General features: G+C 49.3%; 3 protein-coding genes across 10 annotated transcripts in view; all 3 read right to left on the reverse strand.

Annotated features, from left to right (window-relative positions):
* Positions 1–4,379, reverse strand: part of LOC104636641 (meiosis-specific coiled-coil domain-containing protein MEIOC) — a 37,001-nt gene extending 32,622 nt beyond the window's left edge. For 2 of the 5 annotated variants that reach the window (XM_075746841.1, XM_075746840.1), the window contains exon 1: positions 4,200–4,379. The gene's annotated coding sequence lies outside the window, so the exon portion shown is untranslated. Of the gene's footprint in view, positions 1–275; positions 391–807; positions 864–4,199 lie in introns of those variants that run through there. The other 3 variants (XM_075746842.1, XM_075746837.1, XM_075746838.1) reach the window with 3 other exon arrangements.
* A 1,128-nt stretch (positions 4,380–5,507) lies between these two features.
* Positions 5,508–10,823, reverse strand: IBA57 (iron-sulfur cluster assembly factor IBA57). Of its 2 annotated transcripts, none has more exons than XM_075746847.1 (3): positions 10,458–10,823; positions 8,595–8,941; positions 5,508–7,340 (listed from the first exon to the last, which is right to left on the reverse strand). In XM_075746847.1, the coding sequence occupies exons 2-3, from the start codon at positions 8,698–8,700 to the stop codon at positions 6,949–6,951; spliced, it is 498 nt and encodes a 165-aa protein (XP_075602962.1). In that variant the 5' UTR covers positions 8,701–8,941; positions 10,458–10,823; the 3' UTR covers positions 5,508–6,948. The 2 variants fall into 2 exon arrangements, with proteins under 2 accessions (XP_075602962.1, XP_075602961.1); XM_075746846.1 differs by lacking the exon at positions 10,458–10,823 and adding an exon at positions 9,747–10,143.
* A 4,185-nt stretch (positions 10,824–15,008) lies between these two features.
* GJC2 (gap junction protein gamma 2) overlaps positions 15,009–21,371 on the reverse strand; it is a 30,499-nt gene continuing 24,136 nt past the window's right edge. For 2 of the 3 annotated variants that reach the window (XM_075746853.1, XM_075746852.1), the window contains exon 2: positions 15,009–21,367. In XM_075746853.1, the coding sequence (XP_075602968.1) occupies positions 20,100–21,347 (1,248 nt within the window). In that variant the 5' untranslated portion in view covers positions 21,348–21,367 and the 3' untranslated portion in view covers positions 15,009–20,099. The remainder of the gene's footprint in view (positions 21,368–21,371) is intronic. The other variant, XM_075746854.1, reaches the window with a different exon arrangement.

The raw sequence follows: 21,371 nt of genomic DNA on the forward strand, positions 1-21,371 counted from the left end.
TTTAAAACACAACATTAGAGCAATCTAAGCACACATTACACTGCAGAAATCGCTTTGCCAGAGTGTTTTCCAGCTTCCTAAAATATCGGTATTACTCCAGACACCTAGCATCTCTCCTGAACAACAAAACCTACATAAACCTCATCCCGTTGTGAGAATCAGCTTCCACCGAGATAAACCCACACAGATGTTACCACCAGCCATTCCCCGCCTGCATTCCTCCCACCAACACAGGCCACTGGGGAAGCAAAGGCAGCACAGGCACTCCAACCTACCGGTTGTACACACTAGAGCACTGCCGCAGCAGCTGATCCCCGTGCTTTCAAGTCCAGCAGCATAGCCCACACAGTGCTGAACCAGTGCTGACGCCGCGCACCTCGTTTACCTGCCCTAACATCGCTGCCATGGGACGCACACTACACACCTCCGTTACTATACGCACACGGAAACTGTTGCCAGGCTATGGACAGCGTCTCTCCTCCACCCCTGGAAGCTGCAGGACAAAAACAGCAGAAAGCAGCACGCAGATTTTGGGCTGTGGGCAAGGAAACGGCCCCTCACGACAAACTAGCGGTGCTAGCATTAAGCAATTACTCCACACATCTATTCCTAGACAGAGGAGTCTCTAAGCTGCACCAACACTACGAGAAACAGTACAAATTGCTTGCCCTTACGTGTCACCTCATGTTTTCTTCAGATACACACCCTTTCAAATAGCTCTGCGGCAACTGAAATCCTCCCCTGGTAAGCAAAGATTTCACACTGCCAAAGGCCCTGCTACAGAAGTGAAAGAAACACCAAGCTTACATTTTTGGTCTTCTTGCTTTACAACCAGTCTCAGCCATGTAATGTCTGATGTCACTGGAGTACCAGTATGTGGAAGTACTATGGGAATTGTAGTCTTTCCACTATTGTGCAATAGCTACAAGGTACGGGATCGAGGACTGCAACCGTCAGCCTTGGGAACTGTCTCCTTCACGCAGAGGCTTACGGGGACAGTCTGAGAAACACAGATGAAATGCTTTATTTAGCCAGAAAATGCTTCTCAGATGGGAAAGAAGAAAAGAGTGTGGGAGGTTTTGAAATTCACCTTCTCCTGCTTCCCACACAAGAAGTAATTTCTAAGCAATTACTCTCAGGTGATCACATACTTCCAAAACCTCCAATCAAAGTTTTAATCAGGAAGCACAACCTGGCAAGGAAGTTTTAATCACTGTAATATACAATTTATGTATAACAACATCGTATTTAACAGTACAAGAGTCCTTATGACAAGTCCATTGTCTCTTGTACGTCTGAGGTTTTGATATATACACATGAAAAAATAATTCACTGAAATGAATATTTTTTGTCTGGTGATGATGCACCTGCCCCTTTGCTCCTACCTCCCTCCAGAAATGTAACATTTGTCTCACCCCAGCTAAGGAACTATGAAAGACCCGCAACGTGAGCAAGTCAAGCCCTATGCTTCCTGTAACAAGAATTAAAAATAAAGGTTATTTAGTGAAAGGCTCTCTTTCATGCTAGAATGCTGTACCTGACTTACCTTCTCTCTACTTTCAGTCAAATATCTCATTACATTTTATCACTTTTTACACATCTTTCCTTAATAGTCATTGTTTTCCCACAAATCTTTGCCTTAACTCAGACAGATGAACCCTGATCTTTTCCTCACATCACCGTATTTTTAATGATACAGAAATTAAGAAATATAATTTAAGCAAATTAAGGAATCCAGAGACAGTGGAACACAGCCATTTTCATCTTTTTGAAGAAAACAAGTAAAAAATCAGGTATAATATAATATAGTTCAGTGGCTGGGAAGTGTAGTCCATCATCAGCCAATTATTAAGTCTCAAAAAAAGAGAAAGCAGAGTACTAACAACTTTCACCTAATTTTTTCCAAAAGAGCTCTAGATTTCCTTCAGCACACACTTAAGTTAGCTGAGTTAAATCTAAAAATACATGTTATTAACCCTGAACAACAAGACTGCCCCAAAATCATCTTACAGAATATGAAAAAACTATGACAGCCAGAAGCGTTACAGTGGAAATCAGAAAAACATTCGGTCTTAAGTTCTTCAATGACGTAATGCAGGCACATTACAGACAAAAGATCCTAAGAGGGAGGGGGGAAAAACTCAACAACTTTCTCCAAAGTTTTCTTCTGTTCCCAAGGCATTTTCACTAAGATCTTGTAACATTATCTTGTTCTGCAAAGTCCTTCCTTCATGGCTGTCGCTGTAGCACTTACCACTGAAAGCACTGCTAAAATACACTACAGTGCCATACAGCACATCACCTTACCCAAATATTATTTAAGTGTATTCCATATAGCTTTTCTGAGACAGCAGTAAATAGGAAATGAGGTCACCCCTCTCTAAAACCCTCAGCCCTTGTTTACATTATTGCTACTCTCCCTCTGGTTTCTCTCCACAAAGCTGTAACAGCATTGAGAGACTGCAACTGTTCTCCTCCAGCTTCTCCAGCTGCCTGATGTAAGCACAATTTGAGAAAGACAACATGACACAGGGAGCTTTTATACCCATTTTCCACATTCAGGTTTTTGGAACAGCATATTTGCACCAGTGCTGCTGATAGCACACACTGAATTCAAGTGTTTCAATAAAAAAAGATAAAAAAATCTCAAGCCATGCTCTGGATTAAACAAAACAGAGAAAGCCCACGTGTTTCCAGTGTTATGACAGCACAGTACTGAAGTACATGCAATAATTTTAGTGATATGAGTAGACCCCAATAGCTTCGAATGAAGTCCGACAGCAGAATTTCACACTCATTTGGCCTGAGGAAGACAGAGGGAAAGAGGAAATCCAGACACAAATACACAAAAACAGTTTAGGCATAAATTATTTCTGCTAGCTTGAGGACAGCGTGTCACGGAAAAACAAAACAGCCTTTTCTGAAGGGCTAACAGTCTACATAAAAGCAGAATACCACGCAGGCAAATGGTTGAGAGAACAGTTTGAAGTCAAAAGGCAGCCTATCTCTTTGCTATCATCCAGCAGGAACTGGTCACAACAGTATTTTTATAAAGTAGCTAGAAGTAGTAGTAGCTACACCCTCCTCTCAAAGTAACATGTCAAATGCCCCCAGTGCACGTAAACAGAGCGTGGCTTCAGCAGCAATGGCTGCAAACAAGGGGACGAAAGCTGCCAAATTCCCCTGTGCTGAAAACACCAGAGAAAACTTTCCTGCAGGAAAGGCAGGACTACCACAGGCTGTGAAGAACACATCGTATTTGCGACTCTCATCTGTGCAGTATTCTGATACTCCCTGAAGATTTCAAAGCTTTCAGCAACGCATAAACAGCAGGTAAACATAGTCAAAATATTAATAAAGCTAGAAATATCTGTAAAGACTCTAACTAACTTCAAGTCACTCAGTGTGAAGATGCGCATACAAAACCTCCTAACATCGGCCTGGCCAAAGCAGTATGAATTCATTCAATGATGTATTTTAAATAGCAGATTGCAGTGATTTTAATAACTCGGTAGAACATCTGTTTATACAGTAGCATACTCGATACAGTATAAGTATTAGCAGTCATTCTTCTGGACCCATCACCACACCAGAAGAAATTTTGTGACCTTTTAGTATGGCAAGAAATGTAAAAAAAACATAAAAAAATGAAATCAAACATTGCTTCCAGAAGAAAAACAAAACAAAAATCAGCAGGGAAAAAAAAAAAAGGGGGGGAGGGCCAAAAAAAACCAACTTCTTTTTCCTAAAACCAAACATCTCAATGTATTCCTCTCCATAGCCTCAGAAAGCAACTGCTGTCTTACTCTATCGGGATTTCAAGCTATAACACTTGCTTACTTCACCGCTCTTCTGCTATCTCTCCGCGCAGAAACATCACTCATTTTTGGTGTGCCAACACCGCTCACGGCTCTTTTAACTTCCGAGCGCACAGAGAGCTCTGACAGACTACACAGACTGGCAAGTGGAAGAGGAAGACAGCCTTGTACTTTCGCTGATACGTCCTTTATTTACACGGTTCTGCTCTAAAAGCAGCCCACAGGGCTTCCCCTCCCTCCCTGGGAGCCCCAACAAGACCCACTACAGCTCCGCCACCGCTCCTCCCAGGGCAGAGGCCTGTTCCTCCCCTCACAACCTCCCCCCCACACACACCGCTCACCCCCGTCCTGGCAGCAGGGGCGGCAGCGCTGACGCCTCACCTCTGCCCGGGAAGCCCCGTCAGGCCGAAGGGCCGGAGGCTGGGCGCTACCCGCCACCATTTTATCCTCCCTCACGCCGTGAGGGGCCGTTGCAGCCGCCCCAACGGCCGCGCCGCCGGCGCGAGCGAGCAGGAGACGGCGGGAGAAGCGCGAGCGCCCCCCTCCTTCCCGCGCCCAACGCGCGCCAGGCGAAGCGGGAAGGGCGGGGAGCGAGGGCTCAACGCCGGCGGTGGGAGAAACCACTGCGCGGGGGGGGGAGAAGGGGGGGGGGAGAAGGATGGAGCGGGAGGGGCGAACCATTGGCGGAGCGAGAGGGGGGGGAACCGCCATGGCGGGGAGGGCGAGGGGGAACCTGGGCGGCGAGGGGGAACTGAGGCAGCGAGGGGGAACACCCCCAAAACGGGGATCGGGAACGGCTTGGGCCCTCATTGTCCAGCGGTGTTCAGTCTGAGACAGGCACCTGAGCAGGTTACCTGGCAGCTCCCCTCAGCCGCCATGTTTGTCCCGTGCTGAGGAAAGCACAAAAACCTGACAGAATCGCACTGTAAAAGTGTCTCGTTTCCCTCCCCGCGGCAGTGGAGAGGCTGCGTGGGCCCGGTGCCATGTTTTTTTCCTCAACATTTCTTCCTTCCAGCAGAAATTGGTTATTAAAACTGCCGCTGAGAAGATTTCATCCCGTTGGCTGCCACGAGGAAGGGGTTGGTTATTCACCCCTTTTTGGCAGGCCCTGGGTCAGCGATGGATCCTCGCTGTGCAGGCCGTGAGGGGGAATAAAATTAGAAGGTTAGTGCGGGTTGGGGCTGCCCTCTCCAATTTCTGCCACGTCCAGAAGTGACTTAATACCTCTGAAAAACCAACCTGCGTGCGTATGTCGTGTCTAAGCGCCCACATTTGTAAGCGGCAGCCGTTGGCGACAGAAAAGCCTTTCAAATACGTTACAAAGACAAAAGAAACGTGTGTGTGCGCCAGGAAAAGAGACGCTGGGCTTCCTCAAACAGAAGAAACGTGGTGTTTATGCAGGATACCAGAACAGTATGACTGTTCTGAGGAGGTTGTGCACAACGGGTGGCTGAGAAGAAAAGCGGCATCAGCACGGGCAGCACAGTCTCGCCTTTGTCGCATTCGGAGGATCCAGAAAGGGTGAAGCACTGCTATTGCGTTTATTTTTCCAGCAGAAAGATTTTGTTAAAAGTCTCAAACCTGCTGAAGGAGTGACAAATAGTGTAAAAAAAAAAAAAGTATTCTGTTGTGTATCTTCACGCAAGGGAAATAAAAGGTAGTGTCTCTTTCAGACAAGTCACAATTAAATTATTGATGCAATAAACTTTTAATCAGATATTCCACAAACTCATTTTACAGCAAGCATAAAGAATTTTATCCAATATGAGCATTTTTCACAGATAAATTCCTTTCACAGTAATGGTGACAGCAAAACATTGGCAGAATGCACTTGGGACGTTTTTTGTCAGAAACGTGCATGCAAGAGGTTGGGGTTTTTTTTTGGTCTACACGGGATGGTGGATGGAGAAGACCTCAGAGATGGCAGCAGGGACAGGTTTTTGTAGGAGGGGTACAGAGCTCTCAGAACAAGCGGTGGTGGTAGAGCACGCGTGGCATTAACCCCTTCTCCAGGGACTGCAGCTTAACGCCAAGAGAAGGAGCAAAGGTCTGAGATGGGGACACACTGTCCCTTCACTGGCTTTGCAGAGGGACTGAGGAAACCAAACGCTTCAGGGAAGCACAGAGGATTTTTCTACAAGATGACAGAGCAGAGATGTCCCCCAAAAAAATAGATCCCTCAACTGGTGATGGCAACTGGAGGGCACATGCTTCTAGTGAGAGAATATTCTGCCAAGCATCAGCACACCGATCCAGTCATCACCCCAAGGTACGCACCAGTGCGCCTTATTTCTGTAAAAATCTCAGAAACGTTTTTTTTTCCTCTCTGAAATGGTTGTTTGAGCGAAGGAAGCATGCATGACTGAGGGCAGGAGTGGAGCGGCAGAGAAGCCTGCTGCTGCTGGCTGTGCTCCCTCTGCCGGCACCGCAGCAAGGGACAGGACCGGGAGGTTTGAGAACTTTTCCACCAGGAATAATGGCTAATTAAAATCAAGGTCTGATATGTGGAGTACAAGGTATTCCTCTTCCTGAACATGATTAGCAGTTAGTGGTGGGGAAAAAACACCCACCCAATCAGCAAGTTTAAGAAGCTCAATGCAAGAAGTATTTTGCAGTGAACGCTTTATCCTGAGTATGTATCTTATGCAAGGTAAGAGCAGCATGCTCTCCATTAAAAAAAAAAAACCCAACACATTATATTACCACAGAATGGTTATTCTGAAAAAAAAAAAATCATTCAGTGAATACAATGGGGAAGCTGCTGCTTGCACTGCTCGCTTCAGTCCGAGTACACACTGTGCCCTACGCGGAGCACAGCGGTGGACCAGAAATTCAGTCCAACCCAACAGTACGTGGCACCCCTCAATAAATATGGGGTACCCTTGGGAAAAGGCGTGCTTCCCTGTGTACTCTGTACGGGCCTCTCCACAACGTGTAACACATTATCCTCCTGTCCTCAGCGACCTGCTGCTGGCTTTGGGTTCCTGCTGTTCAGTCCCGGTTTGAAGAATCCTGCAACGCCACCCCCATCAAACACCCCAAACAACAGCTGAAGGCAGAGTCGCCTTCCCAAACTTACCACACAAAATATATTCTCAATAAGGCAAACGTGAAAGTGGTGGCTCCTCATTTATTTACTAGCAGGTTTTGGCCACCACTCGGGTATACTTGCAGTGAGCTTTACTTTATCACCTGCTATATTTAGGCAGAGTGGTTCATTTATATTAGCTAACCTCAGCAAAGCTATACCAAGATCACCTCCTCCAGACCGGAACTTCCCGGCCGACTTTCCCGATTCAGTTAAGATCTCAGCACCCTCAGGAATGCTGTCCCTGGGAAGAGGAGCCAAAAATTGGACTGGCAGCAGACGTTTGCGAATGACACCCATGTGGTGGGTCCTGGCTGTCAACTCCTGTCCGATGTAACAGCCTTTGGTAAAGCTGATGCCATTCATGTAGGCCAGGTTTGATTCCAGCGGGAGGGCTACTCCAGGAGGGAGATCTTTCACACCTTCAGGAATTCCTAAGAAAAAAATAAAACCAACAGGTAAAAGCGGTAAGATTTCCAGTACTGAAGATTTCTGGAATGTGCCTCCCCTGTGAGTCGTAAACCCAAGAGAACCCATAAGAAGCAATGTAAAATAACGAGCTTCCCAGTGCTCTGGTTTGGGCCTGAGTGAAATCGTTAGCCATAAATGATGTTTACTCTTAAGGGTAAACAGAGAACTGCACTAGAACCTAATTTCATTAAGCTTACAGCACTTCACAACCATACTGGTGGAAATTCAAAGCACCCGGAATGATGCAGACTCCCATACAAAGCTGTCATCATACACGTAATGCCAAAATCTTGCTCACCCACACCCCACACGTGAACTTTAATGTCAGTAAGAGTTATTTTCTTCAGAGCTAAAGAACCTAAGTTGGCCAACTGTCTTTGTTAAAGCCCAAATGTCTGTATAAGTAGTTGTTCTTTTTGTGACTGATAACACAAAAATAGTTTCGTTTTTTTTTTGAAGCAGAGCGTTGCACCCAGCTTTCTGGCACAGCAAAGATGAGTGCTGGTGTTTCAGGGAGGTGGCACACCACCACAGTCCAGCCCAGTCTGACCCATTAACAGCTTGCTTCTCCAAACCAGATGGACTCAGGTTTAAGCAGAGGACCATCATCTTTCAGTCTGCCAATTAATTTAATCCATTATTCGTGTGGACATAGCAAAATCAATGGGAGCTCTGCGTAGGCACAGGGGCTTCCAGCATCGAGTTGCCTCTCAAACCAATCTTCCTCCCCGTGGCCTCTGAGTTAATTGTGAATCCAGTCATACATTTTTAGGAAAGTCAGTTAGGGTGTTTCCTTTTCCTTCCTTAGCAACAAGGAAAACACACAGGCTGTACGTAATCCCAAAATAATCAAAATTACTCAAACCACTGAAGTTTCCCTCTAAGTAAAATGAATAATCCTGGTTTTCTTTTGCTGTTAGCATTCCTGACCCACCGCCCCATAATCTTAGTAACAGGAAATGGTACCCAAATATTGATTCTGTCACCAGACAGAAGCATAACTACTGGATCGCTTTTATCCTTGAAGCGGCAAACAATACCTGCACTTACTAAGAAGGTAAACACATTGAGATATACCAATGTGGCTTTTATAATTTATTCCTCTGTCTTATATCACTATATGGACTCTGATAATAAGATGAAACTGTGATAATACATAAATAAATAAGTTTCCCAAAATCCAGCAACATAAAGTGAAAAACAGGACTCGGCTTTACCTTGCTTATACCTGTGCCTGTGGTAATCCTGAATATTTCCAATCTGACTCCCAGGGATAATCTCCGATAGATTTGCTCCTTTCTTTGTAATCAGTCTCCAGCCCATAACTTCTGTTCTGGGGTCAGGAGTTGAGATCAGAGCCTGGTCTGCACATTTAGCGAGGGAACCGGCAACGTCTCCAGCCCTCTCCCCAGGGACGACGGCCCACAAAGAGAGGTCAAGGCAAGGGGTGATGTTTACTTTCCTCCGGATCTTGTACAGTTTCAGATGTTTTTGTATGGCATCCAGCACGCCACTGTCACACTCCAGCAGGATGCGCGGCTCTTCTTCTGGATTCTCGTGAAGCCTAAAAAAAGTAACACCTCCAAGGTCAGAAAACCAAACCCCCGCAGTGGCGGAAGCTTTATCTTGATCCTGGTGCGAATCCAGAGATCTGGGGAATTCCACCAAAGGCTGATGGCGCACACGAGAGCGGCGCTCAGCTCCCTGCAGTGAAATACCTGAACTTTTTCAGCCATCTCTTCCCCTCTTTTCTAGCAAACACTGCCCTCACCTCTCACAGGGACGGAAACAGGTCTGGCCTTACAGCCTTCTCTACCACTCACGCTTACCTAATGTGTGATGTTCAGCAGGAGGAGAAGCTTCTTTGCTTGTTACCTCAGCGTTAACCGGACGGGCCCAATTTCTCACTGATTGACACCACACCTGCGTCAGGTGGCTATATGGTGTAATTACTAGATATCATACAGCTGTGTAGTGGGGGCCACGATATCATCCACTGCAGCACCTGTGAGGCGGCGCAAACCGCTCGTTTTGGATACAGACACCGCGCCCGGGGCCTGCCCTGAGGGGCCGCTTTAAAACTATTATGACCATTACGCTTTCTGCTGGGGTAACTCGCAGAGACTGCAGCTAGTGATGAAAAATATAAAGTAGGTGCTTTTTTCACACGTTGATTTATAAAGATAAACCAGGAATGCCGTAGAGACCGGTGCGTGACGTGATCGCTGACAGGAACGACCTGAGAGCGCGAAACCCGACAAGGCCGCGCGCCCTCGTTACCACGGCAACATGACGCCATTCCCCCCCCCCCCCCCCCCGCCTGGCAGTGGTCTGGCCCGGCTCCTCCCCACCCCTCCGTTTGGTCTCACCTGTAGAGGATGACGTCATAGAGACAGCGGCCTTGGACGTTGAGCGCATGCGCGTAGAGCGCGCGCGGCAGGGCCGCGGCGCCGGGGGGGGGCCCGTCCCCCGCTACCAGCCGCGTGACGTCGTTAGTGAGGAGGCCCTGGAGGAGAAGGGCGGCCTCGGCGCCCCGTACGTCCAGCAGCGCCCGGCCCAGGGGGAAGCAGGCGGCGGCCCCGTTCCACCCATTCCCCCCGCCCCGCCACAGCCGGCGCAGCCCGGGTAGGGTGGTGGCTGTTGCCGCCGCCGCCGCTCCCGCCCTCACCAACATGGCGGCGGGCAGGGCCGAAGCCTGTCAGAGCGACCCGCCGCCGTTCGCTGCCTCCGCCGCCGCCATCTTGTGTGTGTCCGCGGGCAGGGCGCCACCTGCCGGCGGGGAGAGGGCTCCCTCCGCCCCGCCCCTTCCCCGCGGGCTCCGCCCCCTCCTGCCCGTACCGAGCCGGGTCTGGCAGCGATCGGGCAGGGAACGATCGGGGTGCTGGGCACCCCCCCGGAGGGACAGCAGGGCCCCGGGTTCCCTCGCCATGGAGGAAATGGAGCGCCCCCCCCCCCCCGCTCCCCGGGTTTGCTGTGCCCAGACCGCCTCTGCCCCGCTGCCCTGGCTGCTCGCTGCCCTCGGTCGTTCCTTCCCCCGCCGAGCCTTAATCCTGGGAACCGCAGGCAGGTAGGGTACGTACCCGTTCTCCTCCAGTGATGTTTTGGCTAGCACGCTGGAAAACGCTGCTGCTCCAAAGGTTCCTGTTTGCCACTTATTTTAATGCTGCGTTACTTGTTTCTGTAGCGCCCGTCAGTTGCCCCCATCCTCTTTTAACGCTCCTGGAAAAACGGTCAGTAGCTCTGTTTTGGAATAAATTATAGTGTTTGACAGTGGGGAATTTCTACTGGATGGAAATAAAATCCCTGTGTTAACAGTGTGGAGCTGCAGGTGCCTCTTTAACATTCATTAGTGCTGTGGAAGTGGACTCAAGGGCCCGGGTAGCCCCGGGTTTAGCTGCAGCTGATTAGGCTGGAATTCATCCCACAGTTCAAGAAGCGGCCGTGAGTCATGCCTGTCATTTGCGATTGCTTTCCTCTGGTTGCCGCAAGTCGGTTTAAGGCCGTTCTGCCCCTCGCTGCTGCCAACGCCGGCACGTGTGCAGCTCTGCAGGGAGGGGGCTCGGCTGGCCCAAAATGAACCCTGCAAAACGGAGCCGTCGACTTTCATCGGGACCCCTGGTACAAACCCACCGAACCTAAAACCCTGAGTGAAAGGGCTCGTTTTTCGCGAGCTGCAAATGCAACGGCAGCAGACGTTCATCCAGCTGGCCCTTGGGCCGGACCGGGCTTTGCCCTCGTGCCCCGGCAGCCGTAACCTCATCACATCCCCGCTCCGTGTGCAGGGAACAGATCCGCTGCTGGCGGTGGCGAGCGACGCGGCGTGTTCGCCCCCGAATTCAGCGCTGGCCCTGCTCGGAGGCGACGCTTGTCAGGCAGCTGCACAGGCAGAGCAGGTGGAGAAAGAAAAACAGGCGGCGGATGTGATTCGAGGTGACCTTGGCGTGCAAACACGCTCTGCCCAGCTGCTGGCACGTGCTGCGCGTAAAAAAATGGGGCTGAGGGAACCTGCCTGCCTTTAAACCAGGGCTGAAGATGCAGAGAGCTGATGCCGATGTGTTGGGGTTTTTTCTCTCCCTGGAAGTGGGAATGTGCCAAGAGGAGGAGCTGCGCTTTGCTTTTAGAGGTCCGGGAGAAGGGGGAAAGTCACGAATCTGGAAACACAGCTGGGCTGAGACTCCAGGATCCAACGAGCGCTGTAGACCCACAGCTGGATCCATCCCTGTTGCACCCACGAAGATGCTGGGACAGGCGGTAACCACCCCACCGTCAGCCCTTCACCATCCCTCTCAACGCATGCCCATTTTTTCTGGGTTTCTTTTCTCTTAGCACAGAGTTATGCTGCTAATAAAGTAGTATTGAAACATTTCAGTGGTCAGAAAATACAACTCTGCCAGTTTAGTGCATTAAATTGGCTCGGGGAATGGTTCGAGTGTGGTTGAGACCTGCAACGCTGAGTCCGGAGGAGGTTTGTGCCTGCCGTGGCTGTCTGCACACCTTAACCAAAAGTAGGGGACCAGAAACCTGGTCAGTGGGACAATGTGATTCCCAGAGCTTTCCGTGAGATCAATTTGGCAGACATTGATTGACTCTTCCCTGTCCTCCACATCCATCACTCAACACTGTTTGGATGAAGTTACGGTGACTTTAAACCCCCACAGCACAGCAGGACTTGTCTCCAGCGGGATCAAATCCTCCTGCCTTTGCTTGTAAGAGCGATACGGCACTCGGCTGATACTCCCCCGTAGGATTAATACTGTGGGACTGAGCAATGTCACCTCCCCTGCTGGTAACCACCTTTGGAGCAGAGGTTGCATCTGACCTGCTGTGATTCAAGCAGCAAGCGTGGAATTACGTGGACTTCTCTGCTGTGTTTAAAGCTCCCAGATGCTGTCACGGATCCTCTCCTTCCTGCCCTCGGAAGACAGTCTCAGCTCAGCAACTGAATTAAAAAGAAAACGTGATGAAAGGAGTCTTTGTCCTCAGTTCTCTTCTTTGTGTCTATGCTTTGAAGGCAGTTTAGGAGCATCAGAATGCCCGCTGAGCAGGGCTGGCAGGGGGAATTTTGAAAAACAAGTTCTCCGCGATCCTCAGTCAACTTGTGCCAGAGTCTCTGGGGTAAAATATCTAAAGTTATACTGGGAAAACAAATGTGGACATCCACACCCAAGTGGGCTGGGCTCCTTTGTAGGTGGTAGAGATGAAAAAACACTTTCACAAATGCTTTGTTTTACCCTGAAACCTCTGCATAAACCAAGTGACACTGGCTGCACCGAGAAGTGCCTCTTCTCCCTGTGGGCACCAAGTGGTCCGGAGGGACCAGCTCCGTGCAGGCATCTAATGGTAGTGGAGATCAGTCTCTCCTCTGCACCTGAGGCTCTCCACGTCATGGTGAGACCATGAAGGCTACAGCTCCCTCTTGTTACTGCACCCATGTCAGCCTGATGAATCGTCCGCCCACCAGCTTGGTCATTTCTAGCGCTGTTTGTGGAAGGAGAGCTGGTGGCACGGGGTGGCAGGGCGACAAGACACAACATCCCCGGTTAAGCCCTATCCCAAAGGGGACGTCCCTCGAAATTCCCCCTCGGTGGAATATCTCTCATCCAGGCAGGTGTGTCGGGGCAACTCAGAAATCCTTCTCACAGCTAAGAAAATGGTGAAAAAGGACAGAGAGTCTCTCTCTGTTCCTCACCGGTCCCTGGGCAGTTGCACAAACTGCCGGCAGCCTCTTGCTCCATCAGCTTTCCGCTCTCTGCTCTCCCACCGCCCGAAACCCTGCCGTGTCTGGGGCTTGCTGGCTGCCGCAGCAGCAGGACAGCCCGTGGCTCTCACCCGCAAGGGCTCATCCTCGGCGTTTATTCATCCATAACTCAGCTGCACTAGCATAAAGCGGGGATAACTGCTGTCTCTCTGCAGCCAGCCCTGCGGGTTAGTGCTGGTATAATAAACTAATTTTCTCCAGGTTTTCTCTCGGGGTGCTAAGCACGAACTTTCATCCACGAACCCACGTGAGCTGCAATTATTCAACCCTAACCCCGCGCATTAAATACTCCCCAAGCTGCGCTCCAGGAGGTCGGTCGCAGGCAACCGGCGGCGGGGATATAGAGCTGCGGTAAACCATAGCAGCACTTCTGGCACGGGGAAAATATCCCACAGTCTTGGAGAGGACAACATGGATTGTGGCTGGCCTGGGCAATGCAAAGGCTAGTGAAGATAGGAGGAAATCACAAGGACAACAGGCTGGATGCAGAAATAAAGCAAAGTGGCAGCTGAGTTTGCAAGGAGTGAGTCTGAGCAGGGCTGAAGATGAAGGTAAAGCTGTTATTAGCATTTCCCTAGCAGGAGTGATTAGGAGCTAGTGAGATGCTGTTGACAGGAATACCGTCTGCAGCGTGGAGCAGCTAATAAAAAAGATGGGTCTTGTGATCCCAGAGAGAATGGGACGCTAGGGAGTCACTGGTAATTTTCAGCCTGGCTTTCTAAAGAAATGAGTTTTGCAATTGCATTCCCAAAATACAGGCAGATGGAGGCTATTTTTGCCATTCCTCCTTCTGCTGAGCATTAGACTGAGGGGCCTCGTCACCCTCTGGCTCTGCCCTCCCTCTGTGGACACTGTCCTCACCACGCTCTCCAGCAGCAGTGATTTGGAGGTGACCTGGGGACAAGAGATGAGGCTGCTCCTCACTCACCCCCTGCTGATGCCAGTCCCCTGAGGCATCAGGGCAGGACGTGGCTGCCTGTAGGTTGGGGCACAGAGACCTTGAGCAAACCTGGCAGCAAGGGATGAAGGCTTCTAGTGAGGAAGACTCACTGCAGGCTTCATTTCTGCACAACTGTGGCTAGCACCCACGTCAGGCTAAAGCCAGCCACCCATGGGTGCTTCTACATCCAAGTAAGTCTGGTACCAACCCAGCAGCCAGCAGCAAGGATGAGTTTACCCTGTTCCTCAGACCTTGCTGGTTTGAAGGACACCTTGTTATTTAGCAAAGTTTTCCTTTCTTTTGGGTGTTTTATGTAGCACTGCAAAGGATGTGACATACGAGGCTAAAGTGCTCCTGACTACTGACCCTCTTGTGGACCTGTTAGAGGGTCCTGTTCTTCTCTGTCTCTTGGTGGGAGCTGGTCCTGCTCATGCCAAAGAAGTTGTAAAGATACCACAACTGCCAGAGGAACATTAAAAACGCATGTTTCTGTCCAGAATTTGTTTTCTGAAGATTCTTTGGACAGTGGTGGTGAGTGAACGTGCCTGTCATTTAATGGGAGGAGCAAAGACTGAGGTCGTTCGGAAAGGCAGGCTTTCTCATAAGTGCTTTCCCATCGTTTCCTCAGCTTCAATCATCAGTTTCTCCCAGACTCTGCAAAGTTTTCTTGCTTTTGAAAGTACAGGCTTTCCTAAGCAGTTTCAGCTCCATGCCTGCAGGAATCATAAGCGTGATTCATCAGAGAGACAACACATCCCAAACAACTAGAAGGTCAACTACTTCTTAATGCAAAAATATTTTGCAGTGATTTATAGCCCTATCTGGGAAAATAGAGCTCTTACATGGCTAAAACAGGCAAATAATAGATTGAGAAGAATTTCTTGTCACCAACACCAAAACCACCCTTCTCACAGAGACATCACACGCTTTGCATACTGTAACAAAATGTAAGTTTTATTCCATTTTATTAGTAATGGATGTGGAATAGCCAGTTGAAGAGTTGGACTGATGTATCTTTCTCTTTTGACCAGTGTTTAATATTCTAACTACAGTTCAGATGTAACATTCACACTGAAAAATACTTACAGATTCAACCTCATACGCAAAAAATTTCTAGTACAAATACAGTTAGTACATAAAAAGATGAACAACAACAACAAAAAAAAAACAATCCCAGAAACTTTGTAACAGCACAGACTGGTTATGGCCTTGAGTTAAGTTCAAGTATTTCCCAGTGGAATGCAATGCAAGCAACAAGGTAATCTGGCTTTTACGTGGGACATTCCTGGCCCTGAATGGTAAGAATAGAAATATAAGTGTGGGCACTTTATCCGACCAAGTTTAGCGAGAGAGTCAACATTTACGATTAGTTCAGCTGCAAAGCTAAACCTGTCTTGTGTGTGAACAAAACTACTAACCTATTAACAAAAAAAAAAAAAAAGCATTAATTATACTTCCGTGGCCGACGCTGCCTGTCGTCTAATTGAAATTCCTCGAGATGCCGGTTTAGTTTGTAATGGTTGTGATGGGTTTTCTGCTTGTGGTTAGGTTTATTTTGCTGCTCTATCCTTTTTCTTCCCAAACTGACGTGATAAAAGAGGGGACTTTTGCTCCTGCTCCAAAAGAAGTCGTTCCTGCAGAGACATTAATGCATGTCGGTTGCCTTTGTGGCAGTGACTCGGTGGAAAAACGCGGTATCCTAAAGGCTTTAGAGGCCAAGGAGCGGAGGAGGAAGAGAGGAAGTGAGCAACTTGGTATGTGTAATAATAATAATACTTTATATTTCTAGGGCTGCCTGACTCAAGCTGGCTCCTGTGTGCAGCTCAGATGGGATCTGGGGGTCCCTCCTCGCCAGGGTCCGAGGAGTCAGCCTGTCCTCCAGGCTGGCTGGGACCTTGCAGGCAACTTTGCATCTCTCCCAGGCAGCCCACGACACCGGAGCAGTCCTGCCGGGAATGTGCCCTTGTGCTTCTGTCTCTGTCGAAACGCTCGGAAAACATGAGGAAGCAAGATCAGCTCCCGTTTGCAAAGCATTTTATGCAAGGAAGTATTTCAAGCCTGACAGAGGAGAGGGGCTGGCTGGAAGGACAGCTGAGAGAGCAGTTACGCTGTCTCCCTGCCCGACGAGGAGGTTGTATTGATCTCCCAAGAGTCTGCCCTGGCTCTAGTACTTGTCAATATTGCAATTATTGACTCTCACTATGGAAAACAGTGTGTGCGTATTAAATGAGATGGTGACACCAGCCGGGAGGAGGCTGCAAATCTGCTGCAAGACTGACAGATCACTCAAAACCCCCTTGGCACACTGGATCTGTGGTGTGAAAATAAAAAGGCAGTTTGAAGGAGGGCAGGAAGATCCCAACTGTGCAAGCACACATCTAAAGAGGAGAGTAATCCCCGTGCCTGCAGAAGGTGGAGGTTTGGGGAGGACCAGGGTGGCTGATGGGTGCATGAAGAGGAGCAGAGTGGGAAGGTGGCCTGAGGAACAGCCCTGCCACACCGCTGGGAAGACATGGACAGGCTGATGGTGGTTCAAAGACACCAAAGAAAACCATGCTAGAAAAGTAGCCCTTGGAGAAAGGTTGATGAGACTGGGGTTGCTTGGCTTAAAGCAGACTTGAGGTGGATGAAAACAGTCTCCAAACAGCCAAAAGCTTCTGCAGCCATTAAAGACATGAGAAGTTCTCCATGGCTGCTGAGGAGAGGAGATGCCAGGGGTTGCAGCGAGGGGGGTTTGTGTTAGCCATTAAGGAAGCATTTGATGGTGGCAGGTTGGGGAGAAGATCCGTGGTCCTTTTCAGCCCTGTTGCTGTAAGTGTCTCTGAACCTGCAGCCATGGAGCCCAGGGATCTCCTCCCGTTGGGCACTGACCAGCTATATTGTTGGGGAAGGGGCTATAGCCCTGCTGTTTAAAACGTGTTTAATGATTCAGTCAGGCCCTGGTGATCAGGTTCTGGGATTTCTGGCTTAAAATCTTTAAGCTCCTTTCCCCATGGTGAGGCCAGGATGGTTTCCTGAAGCAAGACCAAGGGAGGCACATGCCCATCCCTGCATTTGGTGACTCGCTGGTGAATCTGCAGGTCAGCAGGAGCTGAGGGGATGATCTGAGTCATCGGGAAATGGTCGAGCCATGTCTGGGGCTGAAAGAGGTGTCGCTGGTATGGGCAGGAGAAATCCAAAACCCGGACTCCAGCACAGCACAGCGTCTTCTGCTATTGCGTGGGAAGGACGAGTTTATCCGGGGATGTGATATTACTGCTCATCTCAAAGGAATCAGAAAAACCCAAGCAGCATCCAACCATCGCTCTCCTCAGAGTTTCTACCCTTCCCTTGGGATCGTGACTTTAAAAACACACTGTTTCCCATGGGACACAGGGCTGGCGATAAACGAGAAGTCACATCAATGTGGAGGACAAGCCTGTGCCCTGGACAGCTCTAACTACTACGGAGCAAATTTCCACGCAGCAGCACCTCTGTTTGCCTCCCCAGCAGTCCTAGGCTGTAGACCTGCATGAATTTATCTTCATCCTAGCAGTACCATCAGCAACCAGCCTCTCCCGCATTGGCCGGTGCAGCCCAGCCCAGGAGGAGAGCACATTCCCGCGCATGGGACAAGGAGCAACAGCGCAGTTGGATATGTTTGTCTCCCCACCATTGTGGTGTGAACTTTCTGAGCTTTTCATTCAGAATTCATGGCAGAAAGGCAATCCCTTCACACAACAGATGTGTGTTACTCCTGACCATTGCTGGTGGGGGGAGATGCACCGATCCTCCTCCTGGATGCAGTTGTCCGTTTTCAAGGGGAAGATCTCTAGCAGCAAGAGCAGGCAGCACCGCAGACGTTGTACTGATGCCTTCAGCAGGACCAGGAGCAAGCCCAGAAGTGTTCCCCAGACTGTTACGCAAAGCCATAGTGAATATTTACAGCTGGATACCTCACAGGATGTTTCTTTGCTTTCTTTTTAAACCTACTTTTTTGCTGCCAGCACTGTTCTGTAATGGCATGGCACAGCTCAGTTGAGGTTCAGAGGAGCTGAAGGCCGTACCCAAGTTCTCTGCCTGTTCCCCAGACTGGCCAAAGGGCCTGGCCACCTGGAGAACAGGCATCCTCAAGGCTTTCAGGGACTGATGTCAAGGACATGAGAAAGATGCCCAGCAAGAAGTCACATAGATCCAATGGATAAGAAATACTGGCACAGGGACCTGCATGTGACTTTGGGTGGCTGGCATGGCCCCGAGGGAACAGCTCAGCACAGGGATGATGCTGTGTTTGGTGAGGATTTACTTCATTTATGGTAGGTTTGATCTTGAAGGCTCTGCCTATTTGGGTTCTCCATAGTGGTGAATCAACCGTTAGACTCTCGGGAGGTTGTGAGAGCATCTTCCTAGCCATAGGCATCTTGGGACATCTCAGGGATGAGACCCCCTCTGAGACACTGACTGGTTTCAGCCTCTACCATTTGGCAGGAGATGGTCCCTGTGCTCCTAGTGATGAGGTTTTCTTTCTATTTTGTGTTACTGGAGGGGAACAAAGCTACAGCCCTACATCTGTGCAAGAGACGTGGGATGAAACCACCCTGACGAAGCACGTCCTCAGCACTAGCAGGAGCCTTGGAGCTCAGCAGCTTGGTTTTAACATGCCCCCAGACTCCTGTAGCTGCATGAAAACCACCCTAAAACCAAGCCAAGCTCAAAAAGCTCCTCATGAACCAGTGAAAAGCTTCCTGCTACTGTCCTGGTCCTGTCCCTACTGAAGCCAGATCTTCTGCTAAGTCCCCCAAGCAAGTGTGTGAAAACCTGCCAGTTCCCCAGGGGAGGCTGGAAGCCCAAAGACTGCTCCAGGATGAGATCAGCCATAGTCCTGGACCATCTGGGTTTTCCTAGGGGAGGTGGAAGGCTGTAAAATTACCAGAGGGTTGATATTACATTTATATATATATATATCTATGTCTATATTCACACACACATGTTCATATGTGCCTGTATATATACGTACACGTACACACACACACACCATATACACACTATGCATAGATCTGCCATCTGCCACTATTTATAAGGGTTTGATTAAACAGAAAAACAAATTTGCCAACACTGATCTTCCAATCTCTATTAATATTCAGCAAATAAAGAAGTCTAAACCCCTTATGATTTTGTTTTCCTGGTTGCATAAAGGCACTTTCTGATGATGTGAAGCAGAAGTTTGTTAAAAATGCTGTAACTGCAACGATTCCCATCACATCTGTAGCAAGCGCTACACAGGCACCGGTACGACGCAATGTCATTGCTCGCTCCTGCTGCGTAGTGTTTGATCGTGTTTGCTTTTTGCTTTGACGCAGAGGAATAAAAGACGAAAACCTGCAGCTCTGTGCTATGCTTTTAGGTCTCCCTGTGTAAGACAGTCGCTGTGTTTCTGCCCCATAACCCGATATGGGTCCCAGCTCAGGGCTTGCAGCATCAAACGATGCTTTCGTTTCCAGGGATGCCTGCTAGAGCATCTAACAATTCAGGCAGGACACCAGCTGTAAGCATGTCATGAAGGTTCCTGCAATATGTCAGTTGTTTTCTTTTCTCATCCAGGGATCAGAAATTAATTTTGATTAAGGATATTTAGTAATTAAACACTGCCTGACCTACAGCACTCTGGCCTCGCCATGCAGGAGGGGAGCTGCTCGCTGTCAGCCTGACTTCTTTCCTGAGCCACCAGCAGCTCCGCTTCCCATCACAGCGTGTTGTCCAGTCTCTGTTGGGGGCTCCGGTGGTGACCGAAGGGGTGGGAGATGCGGGGGGTTTGCTGTTGATCATTGGAGGTTCCCAACTGGAGAACGTGTTGGAAAGAGGGAAGAAATGTCTTTTGTTAACACATTGGAAGACAGCAATAAATTGGTCTGAAACTCCTTTTCTCTCCTGACTTCCATATAAAAATTGTGCCCTGTGAAACGAACGCAAGACAATACCAAAACAAATAGAAACGAACCAAAATAAAAACCCCACTTACGCTGCCCTCTCTCCTTTTAGACGAAGCTATATCCATACAGACGTCTTTCCATCTTTACTGCTTGAGCTCCCTTTCTCCAAGCAGGCCTTGGGTTTAGCACCTTGTTTCTCCTGGGCAGTGTTGACCCTGTTCTGCTCTACCACTGTGCCGCCTGAGGCAGGACTGCTGGTTCGAGAAGGTTGCGTGTTGGCCTGGGTGCTGCTGTAGCTCTGAAATGCTATGTCTAACTGCTCCTGGGCCACTCGCAAGTGTTTGTGAAGGGTGGACAAGTCTGCAGGGAGGTTCTCGTCCGGGCTGGTGCACTGCTGCTCCTGAGCGACGTTAGCCAAGTTCTGCTCGTGAGCCATCAGGCTGTTGGGGATCTTGGTGGACTTCTCTGATTTCACTACCAGGTTGTACTCAGGAGGGCAGGAGATGTTCTTTGGGTAGGCATAGTTGTAGGGAGGCTGCCTAAAGCTGTTGATTTTCCGGTTGCGAATGGCATCTCGGATGGTCCCAAACCCCAGATGAAACATCTCACACATGTTCAGCAATAAGCACAGGCAGCTCACGACGTACATCACCAGGAGAAAGATGGTCTTCTCTGTTGGCCGAGACACAAAGCAGTCCACAGTGTGAGGGCAAGGGACTCTGTTGCAGACGTAATAGGCTTCTACCTCAAAACCGTAGAGCAAATACTGCCCTATCAAAAAGCAAACTTCAAATGAAGCTCTGGTAAGTAGCTGGAAGACATAGATTTTCATCAGTCCTTCTTGCTGGATGCGCCTCCTCCCGTCGTGCTTTTGTTGCTCTTTGCTCTTGGGCTTGGCTTTGGCTTTCTCATGTTCTGCCGTGTCGTCAGAGATCATGGGCTCCTCTTCATCAGCCTCCATCGGGTCCTCCATGTTGCGCACTGCCTGCCAGTTCAAAGCAAACTGCTTCTTCTTCTTGAATCCCTTGAACTTCTTCTCCTCCTCCGCCGACCGGGCGATCCTGTGGATGGCATAGCCCAGGTACATGACCGAAGGGGTGGATATCATGATGATCTGGAAGACCCAGAACCTGACGTGTGACAGCGGCGCGAAGGCATCATAACAGACGTTGTCGCAGCCAGGCTGCTTGGTGTTACAGGTGAACTTGCTCTGCTCATCGGAGTAGATGGACTCCCCACCTACCGCTGTCAAGACAATGCGGAAGACGATGAGCACGGTGAGCCAGACCTTCCCCACGAAGGTGGAGTGATTGTGAATCTCTTCTAGCAGGCGGGTTAGAAAGCTCCAGCTCATGTTGGTCATAAGGGCTACTCAGTTATAACCTGC

The sequence above is a fragment of the Balearica regulorum genome, chromosome 2 (genome assembly GCF_011004875.1).
Source record: "Balearica regulorum gibbericeps isolate bBalReg1 chromosome 2, bBalReg1.pri, whole genome shotgun sequence".
Lineage (NCBI taxonomy): Eukaryota > Metazoa > Chordata > Aves > Gruiformes > Gruidae > Balearica > Balearica regulorum.

Coding starts and splice junctions, on each gene's coding strand:
- IBA57 (XM_075746846.1), bottom strand. CDS start 10,051: ATGTTGGTGAGGGCGGGAGCGGCGGCGGCGGCAACAGCCACCACCCTA. Junction 8,942..9,746: donor TATGACGTCATCCTCTACAG/GTGAGACCAAAC, acceptor TACTTTTTTTAG/GCTTCACGAGAATCCAGAAG. Junction 7,341..8,594: donor CAGGCACAGGTATAAGCAAG/GTAAAGCCGAGT, acceptor TTTTTTTCTTAG/GAATTCCTGAAGGTGTGAAA.